The sequence below is a fragment of the Hippocampus comes genome, unplaced genomic scaffold (assembly GCF_001891065.2).
Source record: "Hippocampus comes isolate QL1 unplaced genomic scaffold, H_comes_QL1_v1.1 scaffold556, whole genome shotgun sequence".
Classification (NCBI taxonomy): domain Eukaryota; kingdom Metazoa; phylum Chordata; class Actinopteri; order Syngnathiformes; family Syngnathidae; genus Hippocampus; species Hippocampus comes.
In genome coordinates this window covers 46,538-74,272 of record NW_017806219.1, presented here as the reverse complement: position 1 = coordinate 74,272, position 27,735 = coordinate 46,538, and the positions used below count along the sequence as shown (strand labels likewise).

Sequence of the window (27,735 nt, the reverse complement as noted above, 5' to 3'; positions counted from 1 at the left end):
GGATAAAAAAAACAACAATCATTTGTGTGTCTTTGTACATGTCAGGAACATATATTTTGTGTTAATGTACGCTGCACCCTAATCATCCTATTAGTCTCATTTTCACAAAAAATATTTCAAAAATAAAATAAAGCAGGTAAATCATTAACCTACGGTGGCGCGTGATTACGTCACCGGAAGTTGTTAGCGCTCAGCGGTCTGTCTGCAATTGCAGCTTGTGATCAGACCTGTTGCGCTATATCTTTTAGCGTCATTATTTTCATTCAGAGTTTGCTTTGTGTACAATTCACTGAGGGCACGGTCAAAGAATAGGCATCTGGAGGGCCCAGGGCAGCAGTGTGCGTGTGTGTGTGTGTGTGTGTGTGTGTGTGTGTGTGTGTGTGTGCGGTAAGGGGCGATCCCGGTAGGTTGGTTGATCGAAAAGTCGATCTAAGGTCCAAAAAGTTTGGGCACCCCTGCTGTAGAGGGTTTACATCGGTGCAAACTCTCGCGATATTCACGTTGAGCGCGTGCGTGGTTTGCCCTGTCGTCTGTCAACAACATTGAATCATGCCAGCGGCCGTGATCTCCGACAGTTGAAACCGCGTTTTAACCAGTCGAGTACTGGGCTCAAGATGAAAAGACAGGCTCAAAAAGCAGCAGCCAATGATCATGATAAATTGGCGTCGAGCTCCCTGATGATGGAAGTTCTCCGGTTGGAAGACCACAGAAGCAACTCGCAAGAGCCCGGCTGAACATCACAACCTCTGCCAGGTGAATGGTAGCGATACGAGTGGCGAGTTGAGCGCGCAGTGCAGCGGAGCGAACGCCGGCGATAGACGGATGCGCGGCGTCGCTGTTAACACGAAGCGCCGTTTTCCTTTGTGCACGTCAGCTACCCTTCGTACCTGCCAGCATGTCAGAGACCTTGAAACTGTCTGCCCTGGGTCAGCCCTTCACCTTGGGGATGCTCTACAACGCCTGCAAAGACGAGCTCATGCCAGGTAGGACCGGATGCGCGCGCTTGTCCCGTTCATTGCGGCGTTCCCCGGCGGTCGAAAGGATCTCACTTGCGGTGGCGCGTCCGTCCCTGCAGGTTTCACTCTGTGGGACAAAGATGCGCTCGATAGGCAGACCAGCGCGACCGCTCAGAAAAGCAGTTCCTTCAAGGTTACCGCCTCGGACACCTTGGAATCCAGGTCTTCCCTGTTGGACGTGGAAGCCTCTCTGAACATGAGTTTCATGGGCGGCTTGGTTGAAGTCGGCGGGTCCGCCAAGTACCTGAACGACCAGAAGAAATTCAAGAACCAGAGCAGGGTGACCTTCCAGTACAAAGCCACCACCACCTTCAAGCAGCTGTCTCTTCCCGCTCTCGGGCCACTGACCAGCCAGCAAAAGCAAATCATCGAGAAGGGCAGGGCCACCCATTTGGTCACGGGCATCCTGTACGGGGCCAACGCCGTCTTTGTCTTTGACAGCGAGAAGGTGGAGGCCAGCAGCGTTCAAGATCTCCAGGGTAGCATGCAGGCTGTGATCAAGAAGATTCCGACCTTCAAGATCGAGGGAAGTGCCAAAATCCATCTGTCCGAAGAGGAGAAGAACCTGACCAACAAGTTCACCTGCACCTTCTTCGGAGACCTCATCCTGGAGAAAAACCCCGCCACCTTTGTCCAAGCGGTGGAGACCTACTGCGAGCTCCCCACGCTCTTGGCAGACATGAACAACAACGCTCCTCTGGCCGTCTGGCTCTACCCTCTGAGTTTGCTGCACGACAAAGCCGCCACGCTGATCCAGGACCTCAGCGTCGCGCTGTCGAGGAAAATCCAGCAGGCGATGGAAGTTGAAAACGAAGTGAAAATGAGATGCAACGACAGTTTGTATAGTAGCGTGGCACAAGACTTTCCCGTCGTCCGCAAAAACATCGCCAGCTTCCAGAAACTTTGCTCCTTCTACAAAGCTTCGCTCCAACTGGCGCTGTCCAGCAAGCTCCCTTCCATCCGCGAGGGCAAAGAAGACGAGAGCGCCCTGGCAAAGGTCTTTGACGATGGAGCGCGATCTCCGTTCCGCCGCGAGCACCTCAACAGGTGGTTGGAGAACAAAGAGCGGGACATCAACGTGATCCGGTCCTGCGTCGACATGATGACGGAGAACTCCAACGCTTACGTGGTGCGCACCAAGTCCGAGCTGGATCGAGTGGTCCTCTCCGCCGGCGTCTCAAATGTTCTCTGCTACGTTTTCACCGACTTGGACAGCAACGACCCCTGCCTGGATAGCATGGCCAAGTACTTGGACACGTCCGCGCTGGGCGGAACCCAAAACGAGTACCAGTCCTTCTCCAACGAGGTCGTCGTGCAACTGAGAGAAAACGCCCGGACCTTCCTGAAATACGCCAGACCTCTGCGGCGTAGCGCTAGCGTCAAGTTCCTCATCACCGCTATGCCGAATAGCAAATACAAGGGATCTTCCATCTACCACTACCAAGACGGCCTTCTGGTCAGCGACAAATTCACGGTGCCCGCCGTCCCGCCGGTCGAGACCATCACGGACAGAAACCACCTCATCTGGTGTAAGTTGCCTTTTGTTTTTCCTTTCGTGCCGCGCCAAGCGTCGTCTGAAAGCGTTGTTGCCGTTCTCCCAGATGCCACGGAGCTCACCTTAGATGAAAACACCGTCAACAAAAATCTCACGCTGTCGGAGGAGAATCAGAAGGTGACCTACGGCAGCGTCCAGTCGTATCCATCGAGCACGGAGAGGATTGTTGTTCGCCCTCAAGTTCTTTGCAAAGAGGCGCTAAGCGGTCGTCACTATTGGGAGGTGGAGTGGAGGGGTCACGTCGTCTTGGCGGCTGCTCACAAGAAAACTCCGAGGAAAAAGAAAGATTCAGGCCAGCTCCATTACACTGACTTCGAATCTTGTTGGGCAATGTCCGTCAGCAGTCAATTTGAAATACCGATCGCGTGTGGGTTGTGGGCTCTTCCGATGTCATCTACTTCCCTAAGTGGCGTGCAAAAGGTCGGCATGTTTCTGGACTACGCCGCAGGCACTCTGTCTGTCTACGGCGTCTCCGGAAACAAGCTGAATCACGTCTTTACTTTTGAGCATGCTTTCGACCAAGCACTCTACCCAGGTTTCACCGTTTATTACAAGTCCAATTATGCTCGTCTGTCGTATTAGCGCAACCAAGCCATTTTCCTCCGGTGCCTCCGATTTTTTATCCCGGTCTTTTCAAACAGACTTTGAGAAGCAATTGGAATTTGGCGCCATTTTGTCATTGCGGTTTGATTCTCGCAACTTGATTAGTGTGTTGTTTGTGGCGTCTTTTCAGTTTGCGGTCAATACTCAGAAAACGCGATCAGGGGAAATAAATTGGTCGTGCATGGAAAGATCCAAAGTTAAGCCATGCACTCGTAATTTGGAGAAAGAAATCAGCTTTCGCAGGGCGACACCGTTGTGTTTTGCTGTTTGGAAGATTTTTTGGGGGGGTGCATTTCTTGTTTTGCAAATTTCAATTCTGATCTGAGAAATGCAGCAAAGCGACTGAGAAACATGCATTTTTGGAAAACAAGAACATTCAGCTTTCGCCGATTGGACTTTTTTTGTGGGTGGCGGTGGGGGGCATCTGCGCACTGTATTATTTTGTTGTATTAGCCCGGAGTTGGTGATCGTCTTTCGATCTGTTGGCCTCGAACGCTGTCAACGGAAGTTTAAAGACTATCAACCCTTCATGAAAGTCAGGAACCGTTAAGAAAAATGAAACCACCCCGAACAGTCATCGTGAGGAAGATATCGCACGGGAATAGGAAGTCATTTCTTTTATTTCATCCCAATTGTCACGCCCAGTCAAAAAACAGTGAGCACATTTTTTTTCAGCTTTGAATCAAAGACAACGCCGGCTTATTTGACTGTCGAATAATGACGTGAAAAGTGACATATCATCATCATCATCCCGATGAATTCACATCAGCCATCCGAATCGGCCCGCGTTGCGTTCGGACGTGTTGCTGTACAATCCGAGCGTTGCAAAAAAGAAGGAGCCCGGAAGCCTTCCGTTGGGCGGCTTCGCCCTTCAGCACAAGTGAGGTTGCGTTTTTGCCGCCCGGCAACGGAGGACTTTCAAAAAGCTGTCGATCTTGTGCGAATCTCGGCGAAAGCAGGACAGGAGGAACTGGAATTTGATCAGTTTGGATAGCTTGTCCTGACCGACGTCATTGCCCCCTCTGTAGGGCAGCGAGGAAATGGTCTGAGCCGTCGGGTCCATCTACGGGAGCGAACCAACGCATTCTGGATTTGATGTTTTACGAAGCGAGGTCACAAAAACAAAAAAAGTCATTTGAATCTTCAGTTGAAACACGGTTACCTTGCCAGAGATGATGTTCAGGCCATCTCCCAGGTTCTTGGAATGCTCCTGCAGCTCGTGGATCTTGTTGATAATTTTGCTTTGGGCCGGGTGAGGCAGGGTGTTGGCAGAAGAGGACAGGACCACCAGGGGGTCCGCCCAGGCTTGGAGCAAGGAACGAGCCAGCGAGAGCAGCTCCGACTCCTGGAAAAGACAAATGGACCGCGCTCAGCTGAGGGACATTTGGGATGGATCATTAGGCAAGGAGAAGAAAACATCAAGTTGAGGCGGTGAGACCCTGAAAAATCGAAATAATCAAGCCGTGTAGGGGGGGGGGGGGGGGGGGGGGCCCAAAAAAACAAAAAATTACATTACTTCCGTTTTATTTTGGAAAATTACCGGATTCTCTGTTACATTCGTCTACAGTATGTCACTCTTGACGCAAGTCAAGTCGCGCTTCTCAGTCACGTGACAGGTTCGTGCTAAAATGAAACCCGGGAGCGAGCAAAATGAATAAAACAAACGTCTTTGGAAAGTTTCTTTGAGAAGGGTAAAGGCCAAGTTCAGGAGACAGAAGAGGAGTGTACGACTTTCAAGAAAAAGAAGAAGGCTACATTTCATCGACAGCATCAGGAGTCCGACTTCAAATACGGACTTTTCTCAACGGGAGATTCCCACGCACTGAGCCCGCTCTGCATCGTAAGCGGTGAAGGTGAGTCGTATTTTTCATGCACTTTGTATTTGTGTTGCGGCCAGATAGAACGTTCCTTGTGTCAGGATTCGTGGTTATAGAATCTGTTTTTTTTTGTTGTTGGTTACGGATAGTGGGTCTTTTGTACATGTAGTGAAAAATGTATTCGCTAAAAAAAAACAGAAATATTTGAAGAGCAACTCTTTTTAGTGTCATGCATTCGTCAAACATGAACACACAACCACTCGCGCTCACATGATCCTTTCTTAACTCATTCACTCCCAAAGACGTTTTTAAACGTCTTTTCAGACTTGGTCTAGAATTAGCTGGTACTGAATGACTTTTGGCTGCTCTTGTCAACCTCCTCTCAGTTCCTCTGATGTCATGATCACAATGGCGCACAACATTGATCTCAGTCCAAGTTTCCAAAGGCCGAAGTAAGGCTACAGCAGGTCCCGGAGCAGATTTGGAAAAAGTCGCTTACAGACACCTGGAGCGCTTGCTCTTTGTCACCGGGCGTCTGCAAGGAGGACGTGTGGCACGCCGACGGCCGCGGCATGATCATCCGCCCCATTGGAGGGAAATGAGAGTCCTGGCAAGAACGGATGCAGTCAGTTCAGAGCGGCGACCACCGGAGCATTTCATGCGAATTCATGAGGAGGTTGTCGAGTTCTTTGAATTCACGTGAGTCGAGCTTGGCGGGCCGGAACGCGAAGGCGGACACGTCAAAGCGGACTCACGAGGTCGTGGGTGAGCGTCGTGCTGAGGGAGTAGAGTTTGTCAGAGTGCTGGGCGGCTCGCTCCAGCAGGTCGCCGATGGGGACGCCGCTGCACACCGCCACCATGTACATCACTTGGAAAAGAAGAGCGGGACAGGGTGTGCCGTCACTTCCTCGCCCATTTTGGTTTAAAAACAAAAAACAAAGCCACCGGGCTCAATCCATCCCACTACCCGTTCTCTGTCTATTTATTCTCTTCAGGATTGTGCGGCGCTGCCGGAGCCCATCCCAGACGTCTAAACAGAAAAAGGTCCCGGACTGGTCGCCAGCCGGTCAAAGGATTGAATGCGACATCAACTTGTGTTTCGGTCTCATTTGATTTTGTTTGTCTCCATTGTGTAGGCCGACTGCTTATCCCGTCGGGAGTCGAGATTGCTCGAGACGCAAAGCAACCGAGACCGTCGCCGTCCATCTGAGCCTTGACACAATCTTCCCTGAGCATTCTTCGGACCACGGCGAGCAACATCAGACATGCACACGCCGGCGTCCAAAACGTGCCATCCATAACATTTTACGACATGTAGCGCGATGTGAAAAAAGTTCAAATGACTTTGAGATCAAAATAGAACATCTTATCCGATGGAGATTTTTGACAGTGAAAAAAGTGACCGCAACAAATATCTCCCGAAGAGATGCGCGCTTGAGCGTGGAAAGAACTGACAGGGACTCAAACGAGGGTCACTTTCACTGTGATTCTTGTTGCTGTGAGTTTTCCAAATGGAAAAGGTCGTTTTTGGTTCGTTCTTGTGATTTCCAAAGCACCCTCGTTCGCCAAAATGTTGCCTTTTCGGGTCACTCTCATCACTTTGAGTTGAAAAGTTTGCAACTGCCCCTCACAACCCTCATGAGTTCAACTTTGAATCCTTTTACCTTCGTTTTACTGAAGGACGTTTGAAAGTAAAAGATCGAGGACGATCAAGAAAAATATTTTTTCGTATTTGTCAAGGAGCAAATGTGTCTCGCTGTGGAAGAATAGTCAAGCGCTTCCCGTCATATCATGCCAATTAACTGCTGCAAATGGGCTCAAACTGATTCCACACACACACACACACACACACACACACACACACACACATAATTTTCAGGTCCTGAAATGTTTTGAAAAAAAAAAAAATCATACTTGTTATAATGATTTGACAAACCGATTTTTCAAATGCCAAAAAGTGTGATTCTCTTACCAGTGATGAAAGGTTTCCTACCATTGCGTGTTCCGTGAGTCATTTTTCTTCCTTCGCGCTGTACCTTTCTGTGTGGTTGTTTGTTTGCTTTTTTTTTTTTCTCTTTTGCCTGTCGCCTCTGTGTTTGGACTCCCGTTTGCTTCCATTTTATACTTCTTCTTGCTCCGAGCGTTTGCTTATGCAGCAGGGACGAGAGCCGATGCGCTAATTGTTTGCCGCTTGTTTTGGTCCGCTTCATCATGCCAGCCTCGTCCGGGAGATGTGAATGAATGCAACGGCTGCAGGTCGACGTTCGGTTGGAGGCGCTTCGGTGCGGCGCCAAAGTGGAAAAAGCTTCTTGATCGCAATGACGTCGATGAATAAAAACACGCGTGTTCTTGCAATGTTTCTCAATGACGTTGTGACGTCAATTGCTCTCATTCATCCTTCGGAAGACGCTTGAATTAAAACCAATAAAAGTGACCTTTAGAGCTGCTGTGATCGTCCCTTTGGCCTTCATTTTAAACACTATGGCACCAATTTTTTTTTTTTTTTTTTCAAGGACATCTGCCAAATTTCAATGTCATTTTGAAAGCAATCAAGTCTGGCGCAAAGCGAGCGTGCCTTCTTGTGCCGCGTGACGATATATCCTGCTGCCGCTGTGCGACATATAGTCCGACTGCTATGCTATATACTCTGGGAAACCCAAACCGCAAACGACCGAGTTTTTGTGGCGGGCCAGATAATTGAACGGCGCAGCCGCCCGAAAAAAAAAAAAAAAAAAGACGCGTTCAGTTTGTGAGAAGAGGGGAGAGTTGAGGCAGAACAGCTTGTCCTTACTCGCCATGACAACACGTTTGCTCATCATGCCCGAAGCATCTGACACTTCCTGGCAGAGAAGAACAGTTTCAAGACTTCGCCAGTGCTTTAAGTGGAAAAAAAATAATGTGTGCTGCCCTTATTCGATAATTTTTTTTTTTTTTTTTGCCATCAGAATATCTGCAAACCGTGCTTTGAATGCGTCATAGAGAATGCGACGAATACACAATTGTTGACACTAACAAAGTGAAATCATGAATAAAGTAAGGAGCGCGTTCATTCGAGAACGTCGCATCCGGTCGAAAAGTTAATTGGATGTCATTTGATGCTCATGTCATCTGGACACCGCGCAGCCTTTTCTAATGGCGTATGAATGAGCTTTTGCTTGATTTTCGGCAAACGGCGCGGACGCCGCTGGAGCCGACGGCCTAATCGCAGACAATAAGTGCCGCTCAAGTCATTGAGAAAGATGAATCGAGGTTTTACCGGTGAGTTTTCAAGTTGCTTCACAACTGTGGAAATGTGTGCTGCCTTTTTTTTTTCAGCAAACCCTTGACAGTACGTCACGTCTGGCTGAGACGAAAAGCAAAGTTTGCTGTGTCAAAAATGAAGTCGTCATGTGGCACAGCATCACACAAGCGGGAGACTGGCAGTCATCGCTATGGTGAGTTCAAGCAAAAAAAAACAAGAAAGCGGCTCTTCCTTCTCTTTTGAATGGGCCAGTTGACCAAGATCACGGAAACGTTTCATTACCCTCGAGCCTGTATTGATGACGATGTCAGGATGAATCGATCAGGTACGTTATCGTGCGTAGTCGAATTGTTTTAAAAGGTGTTGAAGTTGGGGCCATTTTCAAAAATAGTCTTTTTGCTCTCAGGTCCTTTCAACTTTTTCGTGAACTTCTCATCTGGACAAAAAGGCGCTGCAAATTCATTGCTTGTCACGAGGCAACATCGATGACGTTCGAACAATCCGATCCCAACTCAGGTTTGTCCACGCTCCAATTCTGTCCTTGACATGAACATGAGCCCGTTTCCTTTGCTTTCAGGCATGCTCGCAAACGCTGCGATGCATCCGGTCGCCACTTGGCGGTGCAGCAGCATATTGTCAAGCCATTCACTTTTGCACAGTGTGCGGTCTAATCTCGAACCATTCAGCCAAGTGTTGGGGGACAATAATTAGTTCCACGTGGCATCAAAGCTTCTGGTGACCCTGACGTGATTTTTTTTAAAAAAGGGGGAAAAAAAAAGGTCAATCACTGCCCCTTCTTGTCTCTTTGCAACCTGTTACCTCCCAGAAGTGTTTGCCGATCAACTTCCGCACAAAGTCAGGTTGCGTCACTGACCTTGAAATCCCACAAGCCCCTGCTCAGGCCTCCCCCCCCCCCCACGCTCTTCCGACCCACGCTATGGTCTCACGTGTTTTGACCCCTCCCACCTCCTCCCGCGCGCCCTCCCCTTTCACTTACTCTCTCGCATGACCGCCGTCTCTCTGTGTCTCCATTGGTGGCGCTCGGATTGCCCGCGCTGACGTTTGGACGACAGGAGCAGGACCCGCAGCATCTACCGAGCCATCCGCACAGCAGACATGTCGGACTCCGAGAGCGCCGCTGCCGCCGCCGCCCCCGCCGAGGCCCCGGTTCCTGCTCCGTGCGCCAGTATCAAAGCTGACCTGGACAAATGGTAAGCGACGCACGCGTGTGCAACTTTCAACACCGTCACATGTACTTTTTGCGCAACATTCAGTGAACGGCTGAGGCCTCATCGCGCAACCTGCACCGAATGCGACAAGATGTCGCGACCTCTGGGTGGCCACGGAGAGGCCGCAGTTACGTCATGCAATAACATGAAAATAAACGAGCGATGTGATTTTTTTCGCAGCCTGATCCAAAATGATTCATAATTGGAAAAACCCGCCGAAATTCCAAGCGGATTTAGCAGTCGGGGGGTTTCGTTCCGTCAGCGCTCAACTCCGGCCTGCTAAAATGGAGTCTCCGCAGAGGGCGATGGGAGTCGCGTTGAAAGTCACCACGAAAGCGAGCTCTCGTTTAAGCGACTGTGACATGTGAGCGGAGTCTCGGGGTCAAAGTCATGAAAAGCCGGGGTACCCGACGTTGGAGGCGATGATTCGGACACGGATGGTATGTGACAGCGGGGGTGAGCTTTAATGCCCATCGCTACGCATGGATGAAAGCAGGGAATCTGCTTACGTCACCAGCCTCCTCTTCCCAGAGTGCCTCGCGGTGGTGAGCCGGTTGCGTCCGTCCCGTCCGCCTGTCTTCTCTTGTGCGGCGCTGCGTCGACAATCGGCGTTGATGACTTTTGCTCAAGTCTCAGACGAGACGCGCGACAGACCCCCGACAACGAGGACGCCTCGGTGCGTGCAGCCGAGCGAGCCGTGCGGTGACGTCACGCTTTGCATCCCGGTGCACTCGGTCGCGCGCAGCTTTGTACGGGTGACAGTCGATTCCAGCGGTTCTCCTGATAACCGGAACGACGATGACGACGATCATCTCCGCCCTGTCCTCGTCATCCAAAGTTGAGCCGATAGGATTGAACCCCGTCCCCTGTTTCGTGCTCTACGGCCGCCCCAAAAACTTGGAAAACTCCTCGATCGTATGCACGCCTTGAACTGAAAATTGATGAGACAATTGCTTTCTTGGCCGACTTGACCGCCTTTCAAAAAGTTGGCGGATTTCCAAGTGGCCCTTTCGTCCTTCCATTTTTTTTTCTTCCGCGGCACTCCAACGTCAAAGTTGCTATCGGCACTTTTTATCGGGAGACAGTATGTAAAGGGTGAAGTGCTGTTAAGTTCTCACATGATACAAGACCAGCTTGTGTGGGGCCACGATAAAGAAATGGCTTGGGTGGGACTTGGTCAGATAAGACCCAAGTTGGACGCGAACGGGCTCCCTTTCCAACTCATTCTCTCAAACTCATTCAGTCTTAGTTGAGTCGTCTCCTGTCAAAGCCTTCAGAGGTATTGGTGGCGGCCCGTCATGTCTACTCGCGTGTTCGGATGTTGGCCCCGCGAGCGGAACCATCGGGAAGTAGTTCCAAGGCCATTTCCAAAAAAAAAGCGTTTCAAAGTCACGGCTCGCGGCGAGTCCGAGTGGCTCCGTGTGTGCGGGATAACGTGATAAGTTGACATACTGTATCAACTTACTGCTCTGGCTGACAGCAGCTTTTTCTCAGGACCGCCAAAGACGCAAAAAGTTGATGACGTGCACGTGACGATCCGGAGTGTGGCATCGGAGCTCTCATCGACATGCGTTCATATTAGGACGTCCCCCAAATGACCTTCAAAGGCGGAGCCGAGGAAAAGAGTCCGTTTCAGAGGGGACTCCGTTTTCTCTGAGTCGATTGTTTTAATTCAGGGCTGTCCAAACGATTTCGTTGGAAGGCCGCAGACGGAAATGTGGAAGGATGAAAGGCCCACTTGAAAATTCCTCAACTTTTTTGGAACGCGCTGAAGTCGGTCAAGAGAGCCGTTGTATCGTGGTCGGCATTGTCTCGTTCATTGCATCAGCTTTCAGTGCAAGGTGTCAACCCCCCCCCCACCCCCACCCACACTTTACCCTTGACCCGCCACGCGTGTCGACGCACACAAATTTTCCGTTACTGATTGACTGCCGTTGCATGTTCAGTCAGGCAGCCTCTTTCTTGTTATTTTCCACGATGCAAAGCGGTGACTCAGCAAACGTTCGCATTGTGAGTCCGCTGTGCAAAAACGTTTGCCGATGTCATGAATTCTCAAGCGCCCGCCGACAGCAGAACTTAATTAGAAGGCAAAACCCATGGAACTGATTTTTTTTTATTTTTTTAATCAGGTCTACACCAATTCAAATCCAGTTACATTTGCTCTATTTTCGGGATTTCCATGAACCTGACACGTGAGCTCCAAGCGCACGGGTCAATTTGATCCAGTACAAAAGCCGCACGGAAAATGTTGCCTCTTATTGCCGTTGTCCTTTGCATTCTCCAAACTTGCGGTCAAACAAGTGCTCCTCTGACATTAGCGTATCTAACACACACTTCTCTGTATCATGTCGTGCACTTTTACGCCACTATAGATAGATCGATAGATAGATAGATAATTATACACACACACACACACACACACACACACACACGCACTGCTGCATCTACCCTAAATGAATTCCTGTCTGCCGGTGTCAGTCAAGTGGAACATTTTTATTTTGGTCAGAGTGACATTTGAAAAGTGACTTTTAAAAAAAAAAAAAAAAAAGCCGCCATTATAGCGCGTGTCGGAACCGATAAACTGTCCCATGAGGGGGATGCCAACATCCCTCGTTTGACTCATGTTCCACATTATTTTTTTGCCGCCGCACCCGCCGAGTGATCTCTAATGCGTGTCGGTCGGTCCCAGAGGATAAACTGCAACGGGATCGTTCTCAATAATTCAGCCCTCCTTTTGTGACAGACAGGAGGACGCCATCGCACACTTCCAGTGATGACCGGATGCGGCGAATGCATTTTGCTCATTCTGCTTCGGGATATGAAAAACCACGACGGGTGTTCGCTCGGGGGGGTTGAAGGCAGCAAAGTGATTAGGTTGAGCTGTCATCGGCTTTGCCCCTTGTCATAGGACCTTCCTGACGCGCGTGCGGGCGCGCTCTCTCGGAACGTTGTGTGATGGCTCCGGTGGGTGATGTCATCGTCTCCTCCTCTCTTCCTGTCATCCTGCCACACGGACGTGCATATGTACGCGCACTCTTTCATTACAAACCGGGCTGGGCATGATAAGCCCTTTTATGATGTTTATTATATTTGTTTGTTTGTTTATTGAACATATAAAATTTACATTACAGCAAAAAAATTGGCAACAGTGAAGATAAAGGCTTTTTTGAAGGCTTTCTTAAGAGTGAACCAACATGGTGCTCATCGTCTGATGGTCGTCTCATCGTGATCAGCCGTATTTTTAATGTGGAATAGGAACAAAGTGCTCTTCATGGGGACACATCGTCAACCTTATCCTTGTAAACACACACACACACACACACACACACACACACGCACACACACGCACACACAGAAATCCCTCCTATGATGTAATCTCAGCACGCTGCACTTCCTTCAGGGCACACAGCACTTGCGCCGCTTTCAGCAGGCTGCCGGCACGGTCAAGTGCTGAGTGATTAAGCTGCAGCTAGCAGCTGCATGTTGCATCACGCGCAGGCACCCGGCCACAGAACACATCAGCAGAAACAGTCCGATGGATTACATTTGAGTTCATTTGAATGTGTAGGGGTAAAATGGACGTTCTCCTCCGCGCCCCCTTGACATCCGATCCAAGAGTTAGATTTCAAAATAATAATAATACGTGCGTTCACGAAGATCATAATCCTCAGTTTTGATTGACATGAGGAGATTTGAACAAATTGTTTATTCATCAGGAATTTAAAGCGTTATGCATGAATGCAATAAAACCTGGGCGGATATTTGTGATTTCATATGGCAGCCATTTCTTCTTACGAAGTTTTTGTTGAATTTGTGCTTTTCCTCGGAGGTTGACATTTTGCCTGCAATAAAGTGCAGCGTAAATTATTTCAATATTGACAATGTTGAATTTATTTATGTCTTATTTTATGGCGGCATGGTGGGCGACCGGTTAGCGTGTCGACCTCACAGTGCAGAGGTCGTGGGTTCGATTCCGACTCCGGCCTCCCTGTGTGAAGTTTGGGTTTCAAAAACATGCATGGCGGGTTCATGGAACACTCCAAATTGTCCTGAGGTGTGAGTGTGAGCGCAGATGCTTGTTCGTCTCTGTGTGCCCTGCGATTGGCTGCCAATCGGTTCAGGGTGTTCCCCCGCCTACTGCCCCAAGACTACTGCCTCAAGATGTTAATTTCAAATCCTAATCCTAATCTACATCCATCAAATCTGTCACTATGTCATGTAAAACGATAAATAACATTGCCATCTACAACCAGGCAGATGCAGCGGCCCACAAGCTCAGCACTACTTGCGCTAGACGACATGTTAGCCCCTCCCTCCCCCTCGATGCTCAGCCTTCTACCTGCGTGTCTTGTCATCATGCCATCATCACGCAACCTCCCTCCCTCCCTCAGCTCAGCCCCTCCTCTGTGGTATTCTGCCCAACAGATGGGTCTACACACACACACACACACACACACACACACACACACACACACTCTTTCTTTTGTATTCAGAACTCCTCCCACTGGCCTCCCCCCTTTCTTTCGCTCCATCACCCAAATGCACTTTGGCAGTGGCGGACGTAGAGTTTGTCGCTGCGTGGCATCCTGAAATAATCTCAATTTCTGGCTTTCTCGCTCTCTTTGGATACGTATGCCTAGAAGCAGTACATGCAACGTGTATAGATTCTTTATATGTCATCCAGCGGTATCTGATAGGAGGTGGAGAATCTGTTCTGGACTAACGTGTCCATGTTTGTGAATCTGTCTTTCAGTGTGGCAGAGAAGGGAGTCGAGGCATGCAAAGACCTCCTGGAGGCCTTCGATGCTTGTGTGAAGAGGGCGACGGAGGGGACCTCATGAGCTGGGAGTTTTGCCATCCAAACCTCAATGTGAGCACCCGACGTCATTTGGCCTGCAGGCCTTTGCTTGTCTGGAGTGGCTTGCCGCAGAGTGACATCTTTTTAAAGACAACTTTGAAAATGAACAATCGACATTTGGTCATGAGCACGTGACCAGCTCAACCACTCAATTGAAATGATCCTACAAGTAACAATGTGTGTGTGTCTGTGGGGGCGTTGGGGGTCTATTTTTGTTCGAAACCCGAGGCAACATCTTTCTGCCATTACGGCCTCAGCTCATTGCCTGTCTTTTCTCTTCACCTGCCTTCATGTCACCTCTTCCTCCTTTCCGGCAGGTTGCACTGCACTAAGTCCTCCGAGTTCCCAGCATTCCCTCCCGCACATCAGCACAGGACTGAATGGCAACGACGACGACCATGATCACGGTGTAACTAGCGCTGTGATGATTCGGGCTGAGTTTGGGACCTGGCAGCAGTAACCATAGTCCCTTCCCCACCTAACCCCCCCCCCCCCTCCGTTTCCTGACGTCTTTCAGTCTTCCGCCATTCCCTCTCTTCCTCTACGGTGCATTGACTTGTCGATACTTCCAGAGAACTAATGGCTAGTCATGTCAATTCTAAACTTGAAACGAAGACTATCAATGGAAATAAAAGTTCAAAATGATTGGTATACAAAAGCAACATTGTTATTTTGCAATTTGAAGTGGGGGGGGGGAGGTGAAATGACTTGGACTCTGGTAAAGATGTGTTCAGACTTGGATCATATTATTCTACTGCATGCTGGGTGTGTCCAGCTCCGGCCCCGCCTCTTTTGCCATCTCTCCCGGCCGCAACGCACCTGATTCAGATGATCAACTCATTAGCCAGCTCTGAAGCAGCATTCGAACGTTTCGATTTAGATGACGTTGAAATGACTACTCAGCCAATATTGGGTAGCGTGAACGGCATCCATCTCCAGCAGCTCGTGACCAGTTTCCGTTCTGAAAAAGCCCTCTTGGAGGTTGTCTTTGTCACCTCCATTGTGGACTCTGTGGTTTAGTTGACAAATCCACTGGTGCTGAGAAGAGTGTAGACTTTGCACATTTCCAGCAGTAAGTAAAGCCTCTAAATCCCCTTTCAATGGCTGACGTGACCCCCTCCCAGACTGACACAGTGAATATTTGCAAATCTTGTCGTTTTTTTTGTTTTGGGTTTTTCTTTTTTTAATCTGCACTGCATAGTGTTCACTTATGGGTGACGTTTTGTAATTCCCCACGTGCCTGCATGATTGAACTTTACCATTTTATGTACGATATGACCAATATAAATCAGAAAATAAGAATAAATCGGCATCAGGAAAACAAAAGAAAGGAACTGAACCTGCAACCTTCAAACTAGGAGAAGAGCACACCAAAGAGTGATTGTTATTGTCACAAAATAATTGAAACAGCTCTAAGTGTGATGCTCGGCAGTTTGACATCACAGTAATGGAGAACCACACTAATAAACACATCTGTGACCGTGTCAATCAAAACTGCATGATCAACTTTGTAAAAGTACAGTTTTGATGGAAATCAACTGGTCTCGGTAAATGTCACTCTGCAGAGCTCTGCATAACGGCTGAGTGTATGGAGCAAAGTACAGTGCAGTACAAATAACCCGACTCGTTCTGTCGTTGAAAAGAAACGTAGTCGTAACAGTGCCACCCTGTGGCCATAAGGTTTAATTCACTCAAGAAGGCGTGTCATCTTTAATGTCGTCAGTCATTCATGTCTCACACACACACGCACACACACACACACACACACGCGCGCACATATATATGCACCCCCGCCCCCCAACTTCCTATTTGTATGCTGCCCCCTACTGATATGGAGTATGAAACAGGAAACACTTCCGACATGAAAGTGGTGCGGTAGCCACACGGGGGCAGGAGGGCTTTGAGGGAACCAGCCGTTTTACTTCTGGGTTACAAAAATGGCCACCAAAATAACTCCTCGAAGTAATTTGTGCCAAAGGTAACATATAATCATATGTTCACTGTGGAAAGCTTCAAAAAGCATGACATGCCCCGTTTTGCATACGTTATTCAATTGTGTTACTTTGTCACTATTTTTAGAGCTACAAATTGTGTCCATGCATCCATCCAGTTTCCGATCCGCTTTATCCTCACATGGGTCGTCGGTGTACGTGAGCCTGTCGCAGCTGTCTTGGAGCAGTAGGTGGGATATACCCGGAACTGGTCGCCAGCCAATCGCAGGGTACACATAACCGAACAACCATTTGAGCTCACGCTCACACCTAAGGACAATTTCGAGTGTTCCATGAACCCGCCATGCATGTTTTTGGAATGTGGCATTAAACCAGAGTACCTGGAGAAAACGGGGACTCCGGTTTATGCAAAATCCACACAGGAGGGCCGGGCATGGAGTTGAACCGTGCACCTGTGCACTTTGAGGCGGACATGCTAACCAGTCGGGCACCCTGCCGCCCTTCCTAACTCGATGTATGACAAAATTGTCATTTTAAATAAGGACAAAATATGTGCAGAACTAATGCATGCCATAGTGCCGTATAATATTCTCGATTTCAGAATGCATTTCTCAGTGGAAATATGCAAAATCCAGCCTAAACCGACAAAGGGTATGAAACGTGAGTGGCAATGTTTGTTTGTCTCTGTATGTGCCCTGCGACTGGCTCGCGACCAGTTGAGAGTGGAGTCGGCCTTCCGCCCGAAGTCAGCTGGGACAGGCTCTCGATACTCCACATGACGCTGTTCAGCATCACCGGCGTTGAAAATGGATGGACAACATTGTTGTAGCAAAAAAAAAAAATAGTAATAATACATTCAGAAGAGAAAGGGTGGAGGCGAGAGACAGAGAGAGAGAGATGGAGGAGGAGAGGGGAGGGGCAAGCGGAACCCGGATGCTGATGCTGCCCGTATTGGTTGAATAGAAGGATGCAGGAGGGGAGGAGGACTAGAGAGAAGGGGACCGTTCCGGACTGCAGAGTGCTGGATGAAGACCATCCCGTCCGTGACATGTCCTTTCTCCGCTGTGCGCCTGCTTTTTTGGGCTCTTCTATTTTTCGGTTGTAATTAGGAGGAGCGTAGGATGCGGGCATAGGATGAGCGCGGCCGGCCGGGGAGACACGCGGGAGGAGAGGTGTGCAGTCCAGCAGGCCAGCTGAGCCGAGGATGCCGCTTCGGGCTTCCTGGAACGAGCGTCACCGTCGGCTCCACTTCTTCCGGTTCTCCTGATTCGTCTCCGTTCGGAACCGGGGCGGCTTCGCCTTGACTGGCCCGGTCCGTCCGCGCCTCTTTGACGCCGCTCGCCCCCGCCCTCCCCCTTCTTCCTCTATTTCCTGATGCAGGGCCGAGGAGGGGGGGTGAGCCAAAGTGTGGACCGGATATTGGAAAAGCCATTCTGGATGCTGATGCTGCTCTGATAATAGACGATTATCCGGCCCGACGTCGACTGAGCGCACGAAGACGGAACCCATCGTGGATTTCAAGAAGAATAAACGAGCCGGGCGGATTTGGAAATGTATTTTTGACGTTTGGATCGAGGAAGGGTGGGGGGATCCCTGGAATCGATCGGGGCATGGATTGAGGCATTCTGACTTGGGATATTTGAGACTCTGCACTTCCAAAAAATCAATCAGTTCGTCTTCCTGTTCGCGTCTGAGTAAGACCTGCACCACTTTGGCACAAACGCGCGCACTAAAAGAAGGAGCAGTCAGCTCCGTTCCAAACAGGGAGTGGGGTGGGTGGCTAGTCCCAATTTGTGAGCACCTCCACCGTCACGTCATCGTCCTCTGATCTCCACGTTTTTCTACGTAGAAACCGCTCACCCCAGTAAAAGACCACATTGGTTTCGGACAGAGCCCATCGCTTTTTTTTTTTTGAATTATTTTCGGGTGGGGGCGGGCTCGCAGGCTATACGACAAACAAGTGAATGGGAGTAGCCTGCAGGGCCCCGGCGTTAGATCACGACCACCTCCGACGCCAAAGTCTCCTGGGATGAGCCTCTGCTGCATTTCGAGTCAAAACGGGCCCGCGGCTCTCTTGATTCTTCTGCTTTGAAAACGTTTTTTTTTTTTTAATTTTTTTTTGCAATGTCGGGGAAAATGAGCAGCAAGGAGCTGGGCCAGTCCAACCAGTATGTGGGGCCTTACCGGCTGGAGAAGACCCTCGGGAAGGGACAGACTGGTAGGAATCTCCTCACTACGCTTTTCAATCTGACGATGCAATAATTCGCCCTACTCCTTCCTCCCTTCCTTGTTTAGAAATAGTCACTTCATTAGGTTCACCCACATACTGTCACCCAATTGAATCAGCCTTGAACGTTTTGTCACCGGCGTGGCTTCACTACATCGCCAGCAGATGCTCCAGTGACCGTTTATGATCGTGGCGGTCTGAGGCTGAAGAGTGGCGGACGAGAGCGTCTGGGTTCAAATGTCAGCCCATCACTGTGGGGTTTGCATGCTCTCTCCCTGTGCTCTTGGCATGATTCTTAAGGTCTCACTGAAGCAAAAGACTCTCCTTTGGCCCCGGTGTCAGCTCTGATCGGCCCCAGCACCTTGCTCCTTATGGAGAGACAAAATGCATTAGTGGCCAGCTGCATTTGCATCATACTGAGAAATGGGTGTTTGTTTTGTTTTGGGGTTTTTTTTTGACCTCCTCAATGTGGTTGACTAAAGTAACCGAATCATTGGAAACAATAGGGGTGGGACGATGCATTGATATTGTGGATGTGTCTTGTCCCTCCTACTATAGCATTGCTATGCAGGACCTGCATTGATTAGCCCCAAATGTTAACACTGCCAAACACCAAAAAAAAAACAGTTTCGTTCCGTATTTGATTTGGAAATGGCTCCGTTCATCCACACATTGTTTGATTTGGAGTTTAGAAAAAAAAAAAAAACATGCTTCTTGAAGGCTTCTTTCCTGTACGGCGCAGTGCAATTTATACACCGCACCACAATGAACTTGTAAAAATTAATTTGTGAGTGTCACTCAAAAGCCAGCAGCGATATTATCTCGGCAATGGTAATATTCTTGATACAGTTCTTGCATTGTTGGTACTTTGTTGGTTCTGATTTTACTATTGAATTACTGTGACACATGATCGCCAAAAATCAATCCCAAAGAAATGAAACTCTGACTCATATTCGCCTTGTTAATTCAACAATGAGGTATACGGGTTAGCAGGTCAGGTACTCTGGCTTCTTACTACCTTAAAACACGAGCGCGGTACCTTAATTGAGGACGCGAAATTGGCCGTTAGTGTGACTTTGGATGTTTTGTTTGTTTGTGTACGTCCTGTGCTAGGCTGGCGACCAGCCCCGGGGTCTCTCGTCCAAAATAAAATGCCACAGGCCGCAGCTCACCCCCAATCCTAATTAGGGCTGCTCGAAAGTGCAGTGCCTCAATGGATTGGATGCTCGCAATCCACACAGTTCGCAAGTCTTTTATTTCGACCCATCTTTCATTTTACTCGATCACGTGCCTTGATTGTCCGTCCCGGCCTGGCATTTGCTTCGTGTGACTCTCGTCTTATGTCTTTTCGTACACTGAATATACTCCCATTTGATTGGATCAAATGTTTGCACGAAACAACTGGATCCGGATATATTTTTGAAGAGGACTCTACATTTCCTGAAAAAAAATGCGTCTGGATCCAGATGATTTCATTGTGTGCAACCGCCTGACAAAATATAATGGAGTCGATTCAACAGGCCATTTTTTTTTTCAAGAGGACTCTACATTTCCTGAAAAAAAATGCGTCTTGATCCAGATGATTTCATTGTGTGCAACCACCTGACAAAATATAATGGAGTCGATTCAACGGGCCATTTTTTTTTTTTCAGCGTAGGTCATCGTGTACTTGTCTTTGTGTTTCAGGACTGGTGAAGTTGGGCGTCCACTGCATCACCGGCCAGAAAGTTGCCATCAAGATCGTCAACAGAGAAAAACTGTCGGAATCGGTCCTCATGAAGGTACCTTTGACATGATCTCTCATTGCGGTGACTTGGGCGCAAGAGCGGCGCCATCGTCAGAAATGTCTGGCTTCAACCGCTGTCCGTCTCGCGTCTCGGATGGCTTCCGTTTTGCGTACACAGCGTGGGAATGACTTCATTGAAGTGTTTGCTGCCGACCGATCGAGTTTCTAAATTGCTCGCTTTTATCCCGTAGATGTGTCAACCTTCGGGCAATAGACACGCAGTCATCTTTTTTTCCGTCGTCTGTCATGTGGTTCCGTCCTAGCGATCCGCTTGACTCACGCTTCACGCCCTACTCTGCCCTTTTCTGCCTCCTCCTTGACAAGCTTGAAATGCAAACCCTTGAATGGGGGTGGACCACCTCGACTGACTGTCTTAGCACTCACAGTCTCTCTGCCTTCCCTCATCTCGATATGCCTCTGCCCACTTACTCTTCATTTTTCCTGGATTTTAACATCCCCGCAGCGATCTCTCTAAACGCCGCCCCCTATCCCGCTCTCTCTATCTCCCTCCATCTGTCACTGCAGGTGGAGAGAGAAATCGCAATTCTGAAACTAATTGAGCACCCTCACGTTCTGAAGCTGCACGATGTCTATGAAAATAACAAGTATCTGTGAGTATCTCTCGGTCTCCCTGTCAGCGAAGCAGAGTGTGAGTTTGCATCGGCAGCGCCGTTTGGATGGTTTGTTTCCGTTTCCGCAGACGCTTTGCGTCTTCCTCACTGGCTTTTTGTCCATCGCTCCCCCTGCCAGGTACCTGGTGTTGGAGCACGTGTCTGGCGGAGAGCTCTTTGACTACCTGGTGAAAAAGGGCAGGCTGACCCCCAAAGAGGCCAGGAAGTTCTTCAGACAGATCATCTCCGCTTTGGATTTCTGCCACAGTTACTCCATATGGTCAGCGCGCCGCAGTTAAAAACAAAACACTTTTTTTCCTATCGTGAAGCTCAGTGAGTTTCACAAACGCGCATCCAATTTTGCAAACACTCAACATATTGAACGTGAGGGGTTTTGCAATTTGAGTTTTCCTTTGTGCATCTCCAGTCACAGAGACTTGAAGCCTGAAAATCTTCTACTGGATGAGAAGAACAACATCAGGATAGCAGATTTTGGCATGGCCTCGTTACAGGTCGGGGACAGTCTGCTCGAAACGAGCTGTGGGTAAGTCGAACCTTTTTTTTGTTCAGGTCCGCCGTCCTGATATTTGGCAATCTACTCTTTTGACAATGTTTGCGCTACTACGAAAATAAAAATACATTTACGTGTTGGCGATGATACCTCGACCCATTGGCGCCACCGGAAAGACCGGTGGCGCATCGACCATAAAACTCGGAGCCCTCGCGAGCAAAAGCAGTTGTTTCAAAATGAAAAAGGGCGACCTTGCGTCAATTATGATCCAACGTTTGTCCGTCGGACAATTTGAGTGTGAAAGTCGATTTGACAGGCTCGATATTGAAAGGCATTGTCTCGTTTTCATGACAGATCCCCGCATTATGCTTGCCCTGAAGTAATAAAGGTAAGCGAGTGCGTGTGTACACGTCTAAGTGTTTGTTTCCGCGTCTGTAATGATTTGGTTTTGTTCCAGGGGGAGAAGTATGACGGCCGCAGGGCAGATGTCTGGAGTTGCGGAGTCATCCTTTTTGCACTACTCGTGGTTTGTATTTTTTCGTGTTTTCCTATTTTCTGTTCCTGTCTCGTCGGACCGTTTTTTTCCCGATTCATTTGGTCCTATTCATATATTCAAACATCGACATTCATTTCAGGTGGAGGAAATGCAAACGCTCAGTCAAGTTATCTTTCCACATCGATGCTTGATTTGATTTTCTCAGATGTTCAATGCTTTGCAACAAACGAAAACTGAGACGAGAGAAAGACAGTTGAGACCCGAGCAAAACTGTCCCATGCATCGCTTCCCGAAGTCGTCGTCGCATCGCGTGAATGTAGCCGTCGAGTGATGTCACATTGCCCTTCTTGGGACGATACACGCGTTGGAACGGAACTGAAAGTAGTCGATCGACTCCCATTCGGTCGAATGTCCTCATCTCTTCACAGGGTGCTTTGCCGTTTGACCACGACAACCTACGGCAGCTTCTTGAAAAGGTGAAAAGCGGAATATTCCACATGCCGCACTTTATACCACCTGACTGTCAAGCGTTGCTCAAAGGGATGATCGAAGTCAACCCTGACAAGAGACTCACGGTGAGCCCCAAACTTATTTGATGACCTACATCCAACACGCGAGTGATCGTGGTCGGTACCGTACAGCGCCTTCAAGTTGCAAATTCATGCTAGGGAGGAATACAAAGAAGACAGAGAAGTAACTGACACGCAGCGACATAACAGACGTTGCGAAATAGACGCGGAGGTCAAGAGAACGTCTCATCGGTCGGTCAGTCATTCACTTACCACGGATTACAGATTCAATCAAAGCCGCACATTCGTCTGATGAAATTCTGATTAATGGAGCCCGAAAGGAGGGCAGAGAGTCTCTTCTCTTTTGTTGGACAGACGCTTCTCTTCATAGAAAGCAGCCACAACACACACACGCGCAACTATACCGTGTCATTTTTTTTTTCTTTTTCAGAAGGCACACACAACAACCGAAACAGCCCTGTCCCTAGCTCAGACCTTTACACGGCGATTTATGACTCAGGAATCAAAGTGTCTCCTCACCGAGGCGCGTTTCCTCGCTGAAGATTGGCGGCGGTGACAAATGACATCCCCTGAAAGTGCCTGTGCAGTCAATCTTACTATGGCATCATAAAAAGTTGATTAACAGACTGTGAAAAGGACTTAGTTGTGTACTTACCATATGCACACAACTAACTGTTGCAGCGGTAGGCAATTTGAGCAACGGTGCAGCAGCACACGTTGACAGACATAAGAACACTCACAGGCTTCTTTATCTTGTGTGAAAATCAACAAATTGGTCTTACTCTAAAAGCATTTCCTAAGCATCCAGTCAAGATTGCCCTGGTGACATCCCCTGGTTGCTCGTAGCCTCCAGGTGGTATTGAGTATTTGTATTTCAGGAGATTGCCATGACAGTCTGTGATGTATTAACCGCACACTGGACAAAGAGCTTATTTGATACATAGTTTTGTATTTTCACGTTACAGCTAGAAGCAATACAGATCCACGCCTGGTACCAGTAAGTAGATATATAAACATATATTTTCTTCCTTTTTTTTTGAAGAAACATGATATAATTTCATATGTTTGTTTTTTATTTCCCTCTTGATTTGTCACGAATGACAGCCTCCCCTCACGGGGCGTTCGATGCATCTTCACAATGCAATCGACGCGACAATTGGCAGCGGCAATGACGATTAGTCCTGTCTGAAGTGTCTTGTTGACATGTGGAGTTGCGGTGTCGAACTGCGCCGCCTCACCCTCCGAGGTTCTTCTAATTACGAGTCACCCTATTGAGCTACTTGAGAGGGGACAGCGTTAACACAGTCCCTTGCCATCGGCGCTTCTGATAATGTTAAGGACAGCAGAGAAAGCCTCGCAGGCCCTGACCACACGCCGCTGGTAGCTGGCAATGTTAGCCCGTGACCTCGGTCGGCTCTGCTGCAATTGTGTCACGTCTTAGCTCCCATTGCTCGAAAATCATTTTTCTCAGCATGTTGAAAATAGCAGACCGGCTTTCCTTCCTCCATTAGGAGCGGTCGCAATGAGCCGTGCCCCGAGCAGCCCCCTCCCCGACGCGTGTGTGTGACAAGAGTGCTATCGCTGACCGACCTGGACCCCGACGTCTTGGAAAGCATGTACTCTTTAGGGTGCTTCCGGGATCGGGTCAAACTCACACGGGACCTTACAAGTGAGGAGTGAGTAAATCCTACCCATCCAACATCTTCAAATAGAGTCGCTTGTGGCCCGAAAAGGGCTCATACTCGACAGTTATTTCTGAAAGAGGCAACTGTTGGTAATACCCTAACTCATAAATGACAACGTACAAGCGAGCATGATAGCGTTCATGGCCGCTCGCGATCGGATAAATACCAAGTACGTCTATGTACTAGACCACCGACGTCAGCCCGAACGAGTTATTGGTCAAACATCATCGGTTATCCAAAGAACCATTCGATGGTAAGCTCGGCTCATTTTATGCTCAAATGATGCGAACATGCTAGGCTTGAACAAAATAAAGGCATTTCACTTAATTAATTTGCCAAAATGTCATGATTGGATTCACTGTATCTGAATTTCCACCTCGATTGTAGGGTCAGCCTATAGGTTCTCTTTTACCTGACGTCACATTTTTTTTTTTTTCGATTGACACTTCACACAATGAAACTTCAGCGGTAGACTCGAAAGCTCACCGATCAGAGACATGTTTCGTTTTGAAAATGACACTTGACGGACCACACCACATGATGAAAAATCATTCATCCAAATCACGAACCCTCTCGGAGAACGTTTCCGTCTTTTGCCGCCCGAAAGAACGCGATCATCTAGCGCACGACTGGATGCCGGATCGATTTGTCTTGTCTGCAGAGAGAACCAGGAAAAGATGATTTACTACCTCCTGTTGGACAGAAAGGAGCGCTACCCCAGCTATGAAGATGAAGATTTGCCACCGAGAAATGACGCTGGTAAGACGGCTTCCACTGTTCCGCATCGCAAATATGAACGATTGTTGTTGTTGTTGTTGTTGTAATTGTGCATCGTGCTGCAGCCGTTTCAAAATGTTTTTTTCAAAGACCCACCTAGGAAGCGCGTGGACTCGCCCATGTTGACCCGCCACGGCCGTTGTAGACCAGAGAGGAAGAGTCTGGAGGTTCTCAGTGTAACCGAGCAGGGCTCTCCCACCCCACCCCGCAGGAATCTGGACACCAATGCACACAGCCAAAGGTAGATCGAGATCAGTTGGATAGGCGGAATTTGTTTGAGCTGATCTCGTTTCTGACGCTCCGCTCTTTCCAAAAAGGTCTCGTTCAGTGAGTGGAGCATCCACGGGTTTGTCGTCCAGTCCTCTCAGCAGTCCCAGGGTGAGCCGACTTTTTGTTGGGCCGTACTTTTGTCTGGACCTTTTCCCTCAGTTGTCCTCTTGTGACCTTCTCCCAGAGACTGTTCAGGGGTGCGAAGCCAGCAGCGCGCTGTTGACAACAGCGTGTCTGCTGGCAAACACCCCGCAGCCTCTATCACGCGGAGTAGTGGGTCAACCTATTCCGGGTGAACGGCAACTGCCGACCTTCTGAATAGTAATCAGAAGAATGTAAGAACAAGAAAGGCAAGTGGAACGGCCGGATGAGGGTCGTGCGGGTCGGCCGCGCCGCCTGAAGGCCTTTGTCTTTCGCCCCTAATTGTCTTCTCATCCATCGATTCCACCTGCCTTTCTTGTTCTTGTATTTTTCTGATCATTCTTCAGAAGGTCGGCAGTCGGCGTTCTATATGGCATTCTGAAAGCTTGGCTTTTCACTCTTCCCATTCTCAGCCATATGCCAGTCGCGTTATTTTTTTTCCCTTCCAGCCTGTGTGACTGTTTCCTTGCTCAGTGTGAAGATGTAATCTGTGAGTGAGTGAGACATAAGGGTCATTCATTCATCTTCCATCTTGCTCGTTGAAGAATCGCTTCCATGCGTCATTTCATGATCATTGCTTTCTCTCTCATGTCTCTCCACACCCTTGTCAGAGCCCGGTCTTCACTTTCAGCCAGTCGGAAGTCCCTTCGGCTTCCTCCTCTAAAGATCCTAAACCAGCAAGTGCAACCACGCCTCGGCCTATCCGCCCAGCGCCCGACCCAAAAACTCAGACCCTGCCGTCAAAAGGCCCCACTGACCGTCCTCATCTCAACTCCATGAAGTCCCTCCCGCTGCAGACCCCTCGCACTCCATCACCATCCCCCTCTCCGCTGCTCTCTCCCATCCCTCGCTTTTTCAACTTTCCCTCTCCGTCTGTCTTCAAGTCCAAGAACGCCCACTCGTCCTCTAACTCCTCTGCCGCCACTCCTCCTGTGTCGCAGGTCACGCCGCAAGGCTCACCTCTCCCCACCCCTTCGGGCACGCCCGTGCACCAAATCCAACACCCTTGCTCCACCACCCCTCCCTCCTCTTCCTCCTCGTCCTCTTCTCCCAGAGGGGACGGGTCCGGGGGCGCTTCTCTGTCCCTGACGCCACCCTCCAGTCCGGGTAGCAGCGGCGGCCTGGCCTCCTCGAGCTCCGCCCACTGGCGAACAAGGCTCAACTCGTTCAAAAACAACCTGCTGGGCTCGCCGCGCTTCCATCGGCGCAAACTCCAAGGTGGGAGAACATGCTTTTATCTTCACACCGGGAGACTGCTCATCTGCTGCATAGCACCTTTGCGCTAATACTCCGCTGCAACCAATGGGCGGTTGCATTCACTCTCGATTCCGAAATTGGGGCTTGATCCATGATGAGGAGTTTTTCCATTGAAATCCGCTGCCCCTGACCTACCCGTTCTCTTTTGTGTCTCTCTGTTGATTCTGTGTAGTCCCAACATCAGAGGACATGTCCAGTTTAACTCCAGAGTCCAGTCCAGAGTAAGAACATCTTCTTCTCACTTTTGTCTTCATGACTCAAGATTAGGCTGAGTCTGACATCATTGTCGGATGTCATCATAGCAGCGGGACAGCTGCCGGTCATTTCTAAATCCAAAAATCATTCTATTTCTTGTTATTTAATCATATTTGCCGAGGTGGTAAACTTCGGCGTTTCGTTAGCCGTTAGCTAGAATGAAATCTAGACACAGTGAGATGTGCATGAGTTGAACTTTTACCGTGTTCAGATTGATTTATCAAGTGCCTGTATCGATTGTTTGCCGGAGTTTAGTCTGCCTTTCGCTCGCCGTGAGCTGGGATAGGCTCCATCTTTTTCCGTCCACCGAAATGGATACGTGGGAGACCGACGTATGGATTAATGTGAATGGCTCCCAGTTTGATCCTCACTCCTGAAATCATAAATCGTCTCCGTCATCATCATTGCGCCCGCTAGCTCGTTTGCACAAGGCTAAATATTCAAATAACTCGTATTCTGATTCCATCCAGTTTTGCTGTTGAGCTAATGTGCGCATGTAACGATTGTTGACAGACTGGCAAAGAGGTCGTGGTTTGGCAATTTCATCAGCCTGGAGAAAGAGGAGCAGATCTTTGTTTTAATTCGAGACAAACCCCTCAGCTCGATTAAGGCGGACATTGTTCATGCATTTCTTTCGGTAAGTACAATCGCGTTGAGATGAGCCTCAGTTATTCAAAACAATTGGCGTCGATTGTGGCGTTGAAGCGTGGAAAACAACATTTGTTTTTTGTTTTTTTGTTTTTTTTCCCCATCTCCAGATCCCTTCCCTCGGTCACAGCGTTGTGTCTCAGAACAGTTTCCGAGCAGAGTACAAGTCCTCTGGTGGCCCCTCTGTCTTCCAGAAGCCTGTCAAGTTCCAAGTATAATACCTTTTTTTCCCCCCAATTCCCCAGCCCTAAAAAAAAAAAAAAATATATA

The 27,735-nt window shown here is 48.9% G+C and overlaps 3 protein-coding genes across 6 annotated transcripts in view; 2 read left to right on the top strand and 1 right to left on the bottom strand.

Moving 5' to 3' along the window:
• The first annotated feature begins 895 nt into the window (after positions 1 to 895).
• On the top strand, positions 896 to 3,153 carry LOC109506912 (stonustoxin subunit alpha-like). Its single transcript, XM_019855944.1, has 4 exons — positions 896 to 983; positions 1,076 to 2,545; positions 2,618 to 2,688; positions 2,992 to 3,153. Exons 1-4 carry the CDS (start codon positions 896 to 898, stop codon positions 3,151 to 3,153), a joined length of 1,791 nt encoding a protein of 596 aa, XP_019711503.1.
• Positions 3,154 to 3,765: 612 nt separating this feature from the next.
• Positions 3,766 to 7,516, bottom strand: prl (prolactin). 2 transcript variants are annotated; one of them, XM_019855972.1, is made up of 5 exons: positions 6,964 to 7,516; positions 5,747 to 5,859; positions 5,497 to 5,598; positions 4,337 to 4,519; positions 3,766 to 4,237 (listed from the first exon to the last, which is right to left on the bottom strand). In XM_019855972.1, the coding sequence occupies exons 1-5, from the start codon at positions 7,202 to 7,204 to the stop codon at positions 4,046 to 4,048; spliced, it is 831 nt and encodes a 276-aa protein (XP_019711531.1). In that variant the 5' UTR covers positions 7,205 to 7,516; the 3' UTR covers positions 3,766 to 4,045. The 2 variants fall into 2 exon arrangements, with proteins under 2 accessions (XP_019711531.1, XP_019711530.1); XM_019855971.1 differs by having other exon boundaries at positions 5,491 to 5,598; positions 6,964 to 7,498.
• A 9,642-nt stretch (positions 7,517 to 17,158) lies between these two features.
• The window catches only part of LOC109506921 (serine/threonine-protein kinase BRSK2-like), a 12,244-nt gene continuing 1,667 nt past the window's right edge, over positions 17,159 to 27,735 (top strand). For 2 of the 3 annotated variants that reach the window (XM_019855968.1, XM_019855969.1), the window contains exons 1-17: positions 17,159 to 18,489; positions 20,185 to 20,279; positions 20,810 to 20,895; positions 21,035 to 21,175; positions 21,323 to 21,439; positions 21,761 to 21,794; positions 21,864 to 21,932; positions 22,331 to 22,477; positions 23,398 to 23,429; positions 23,944 to 24,108; positions 24,779 to 24,876; positions 24,985 to 25,135; positions 25,212 to 25,272; positions 25,917 to 26,523; positions 26,735 to 26,783; positions 27,331 to 27,454; positions 27,576 to 27,677. In XM_019855968.1, the coding sequence (XP_019711527.1) occupies positions 18,396 to 18,489; positions 20,185 to 20,279; positions 20,810 to 20,895; positions 21,035 to 21,175; positions 21,323 to 21,439; positions 21,761 to 21,794; positions 21,864 to 21,932; positions 22,331 to 22,477; positions 23,398 to 23,429; positions 23,944 to 24,108; positions 24,779 to 24,876; positions 24,985 to 25,135; positions 25,212 to 25,272; positions 25,917 to 26,523; positions 26,735 to 26,783; positions 27,331 to 27,454; positions 27,576 to 27,677 (2,172 nt within the window). In that variant the 5' untranslated portion in view covers positions 17,159 to 18,395. The remainder of the gene's footprint in view (positions 18,490 to 20,184; positions 20,280 to 20,809; positions 20,896 to 21,034; positions 21,176 to 21,322; positions 21,440 to 21,760; positions 21,795 to 21,863; positions 21,933 to 22,330; positions 22,478 to 23,397; positions 23,430 to 23,943; positions 24,109 to 24,778; positions 24,877 to 24,984; positions 25,136 to 25,211; positions 25,273 to 25,916; positions 26,524 to 26,734; positions 26,784 to 27,330; positions 27,455 to 27,575; positions 27,678 to 27,735) is intronic. The other variant, XM_019855970.1, reaches the window with a different exon arrangement.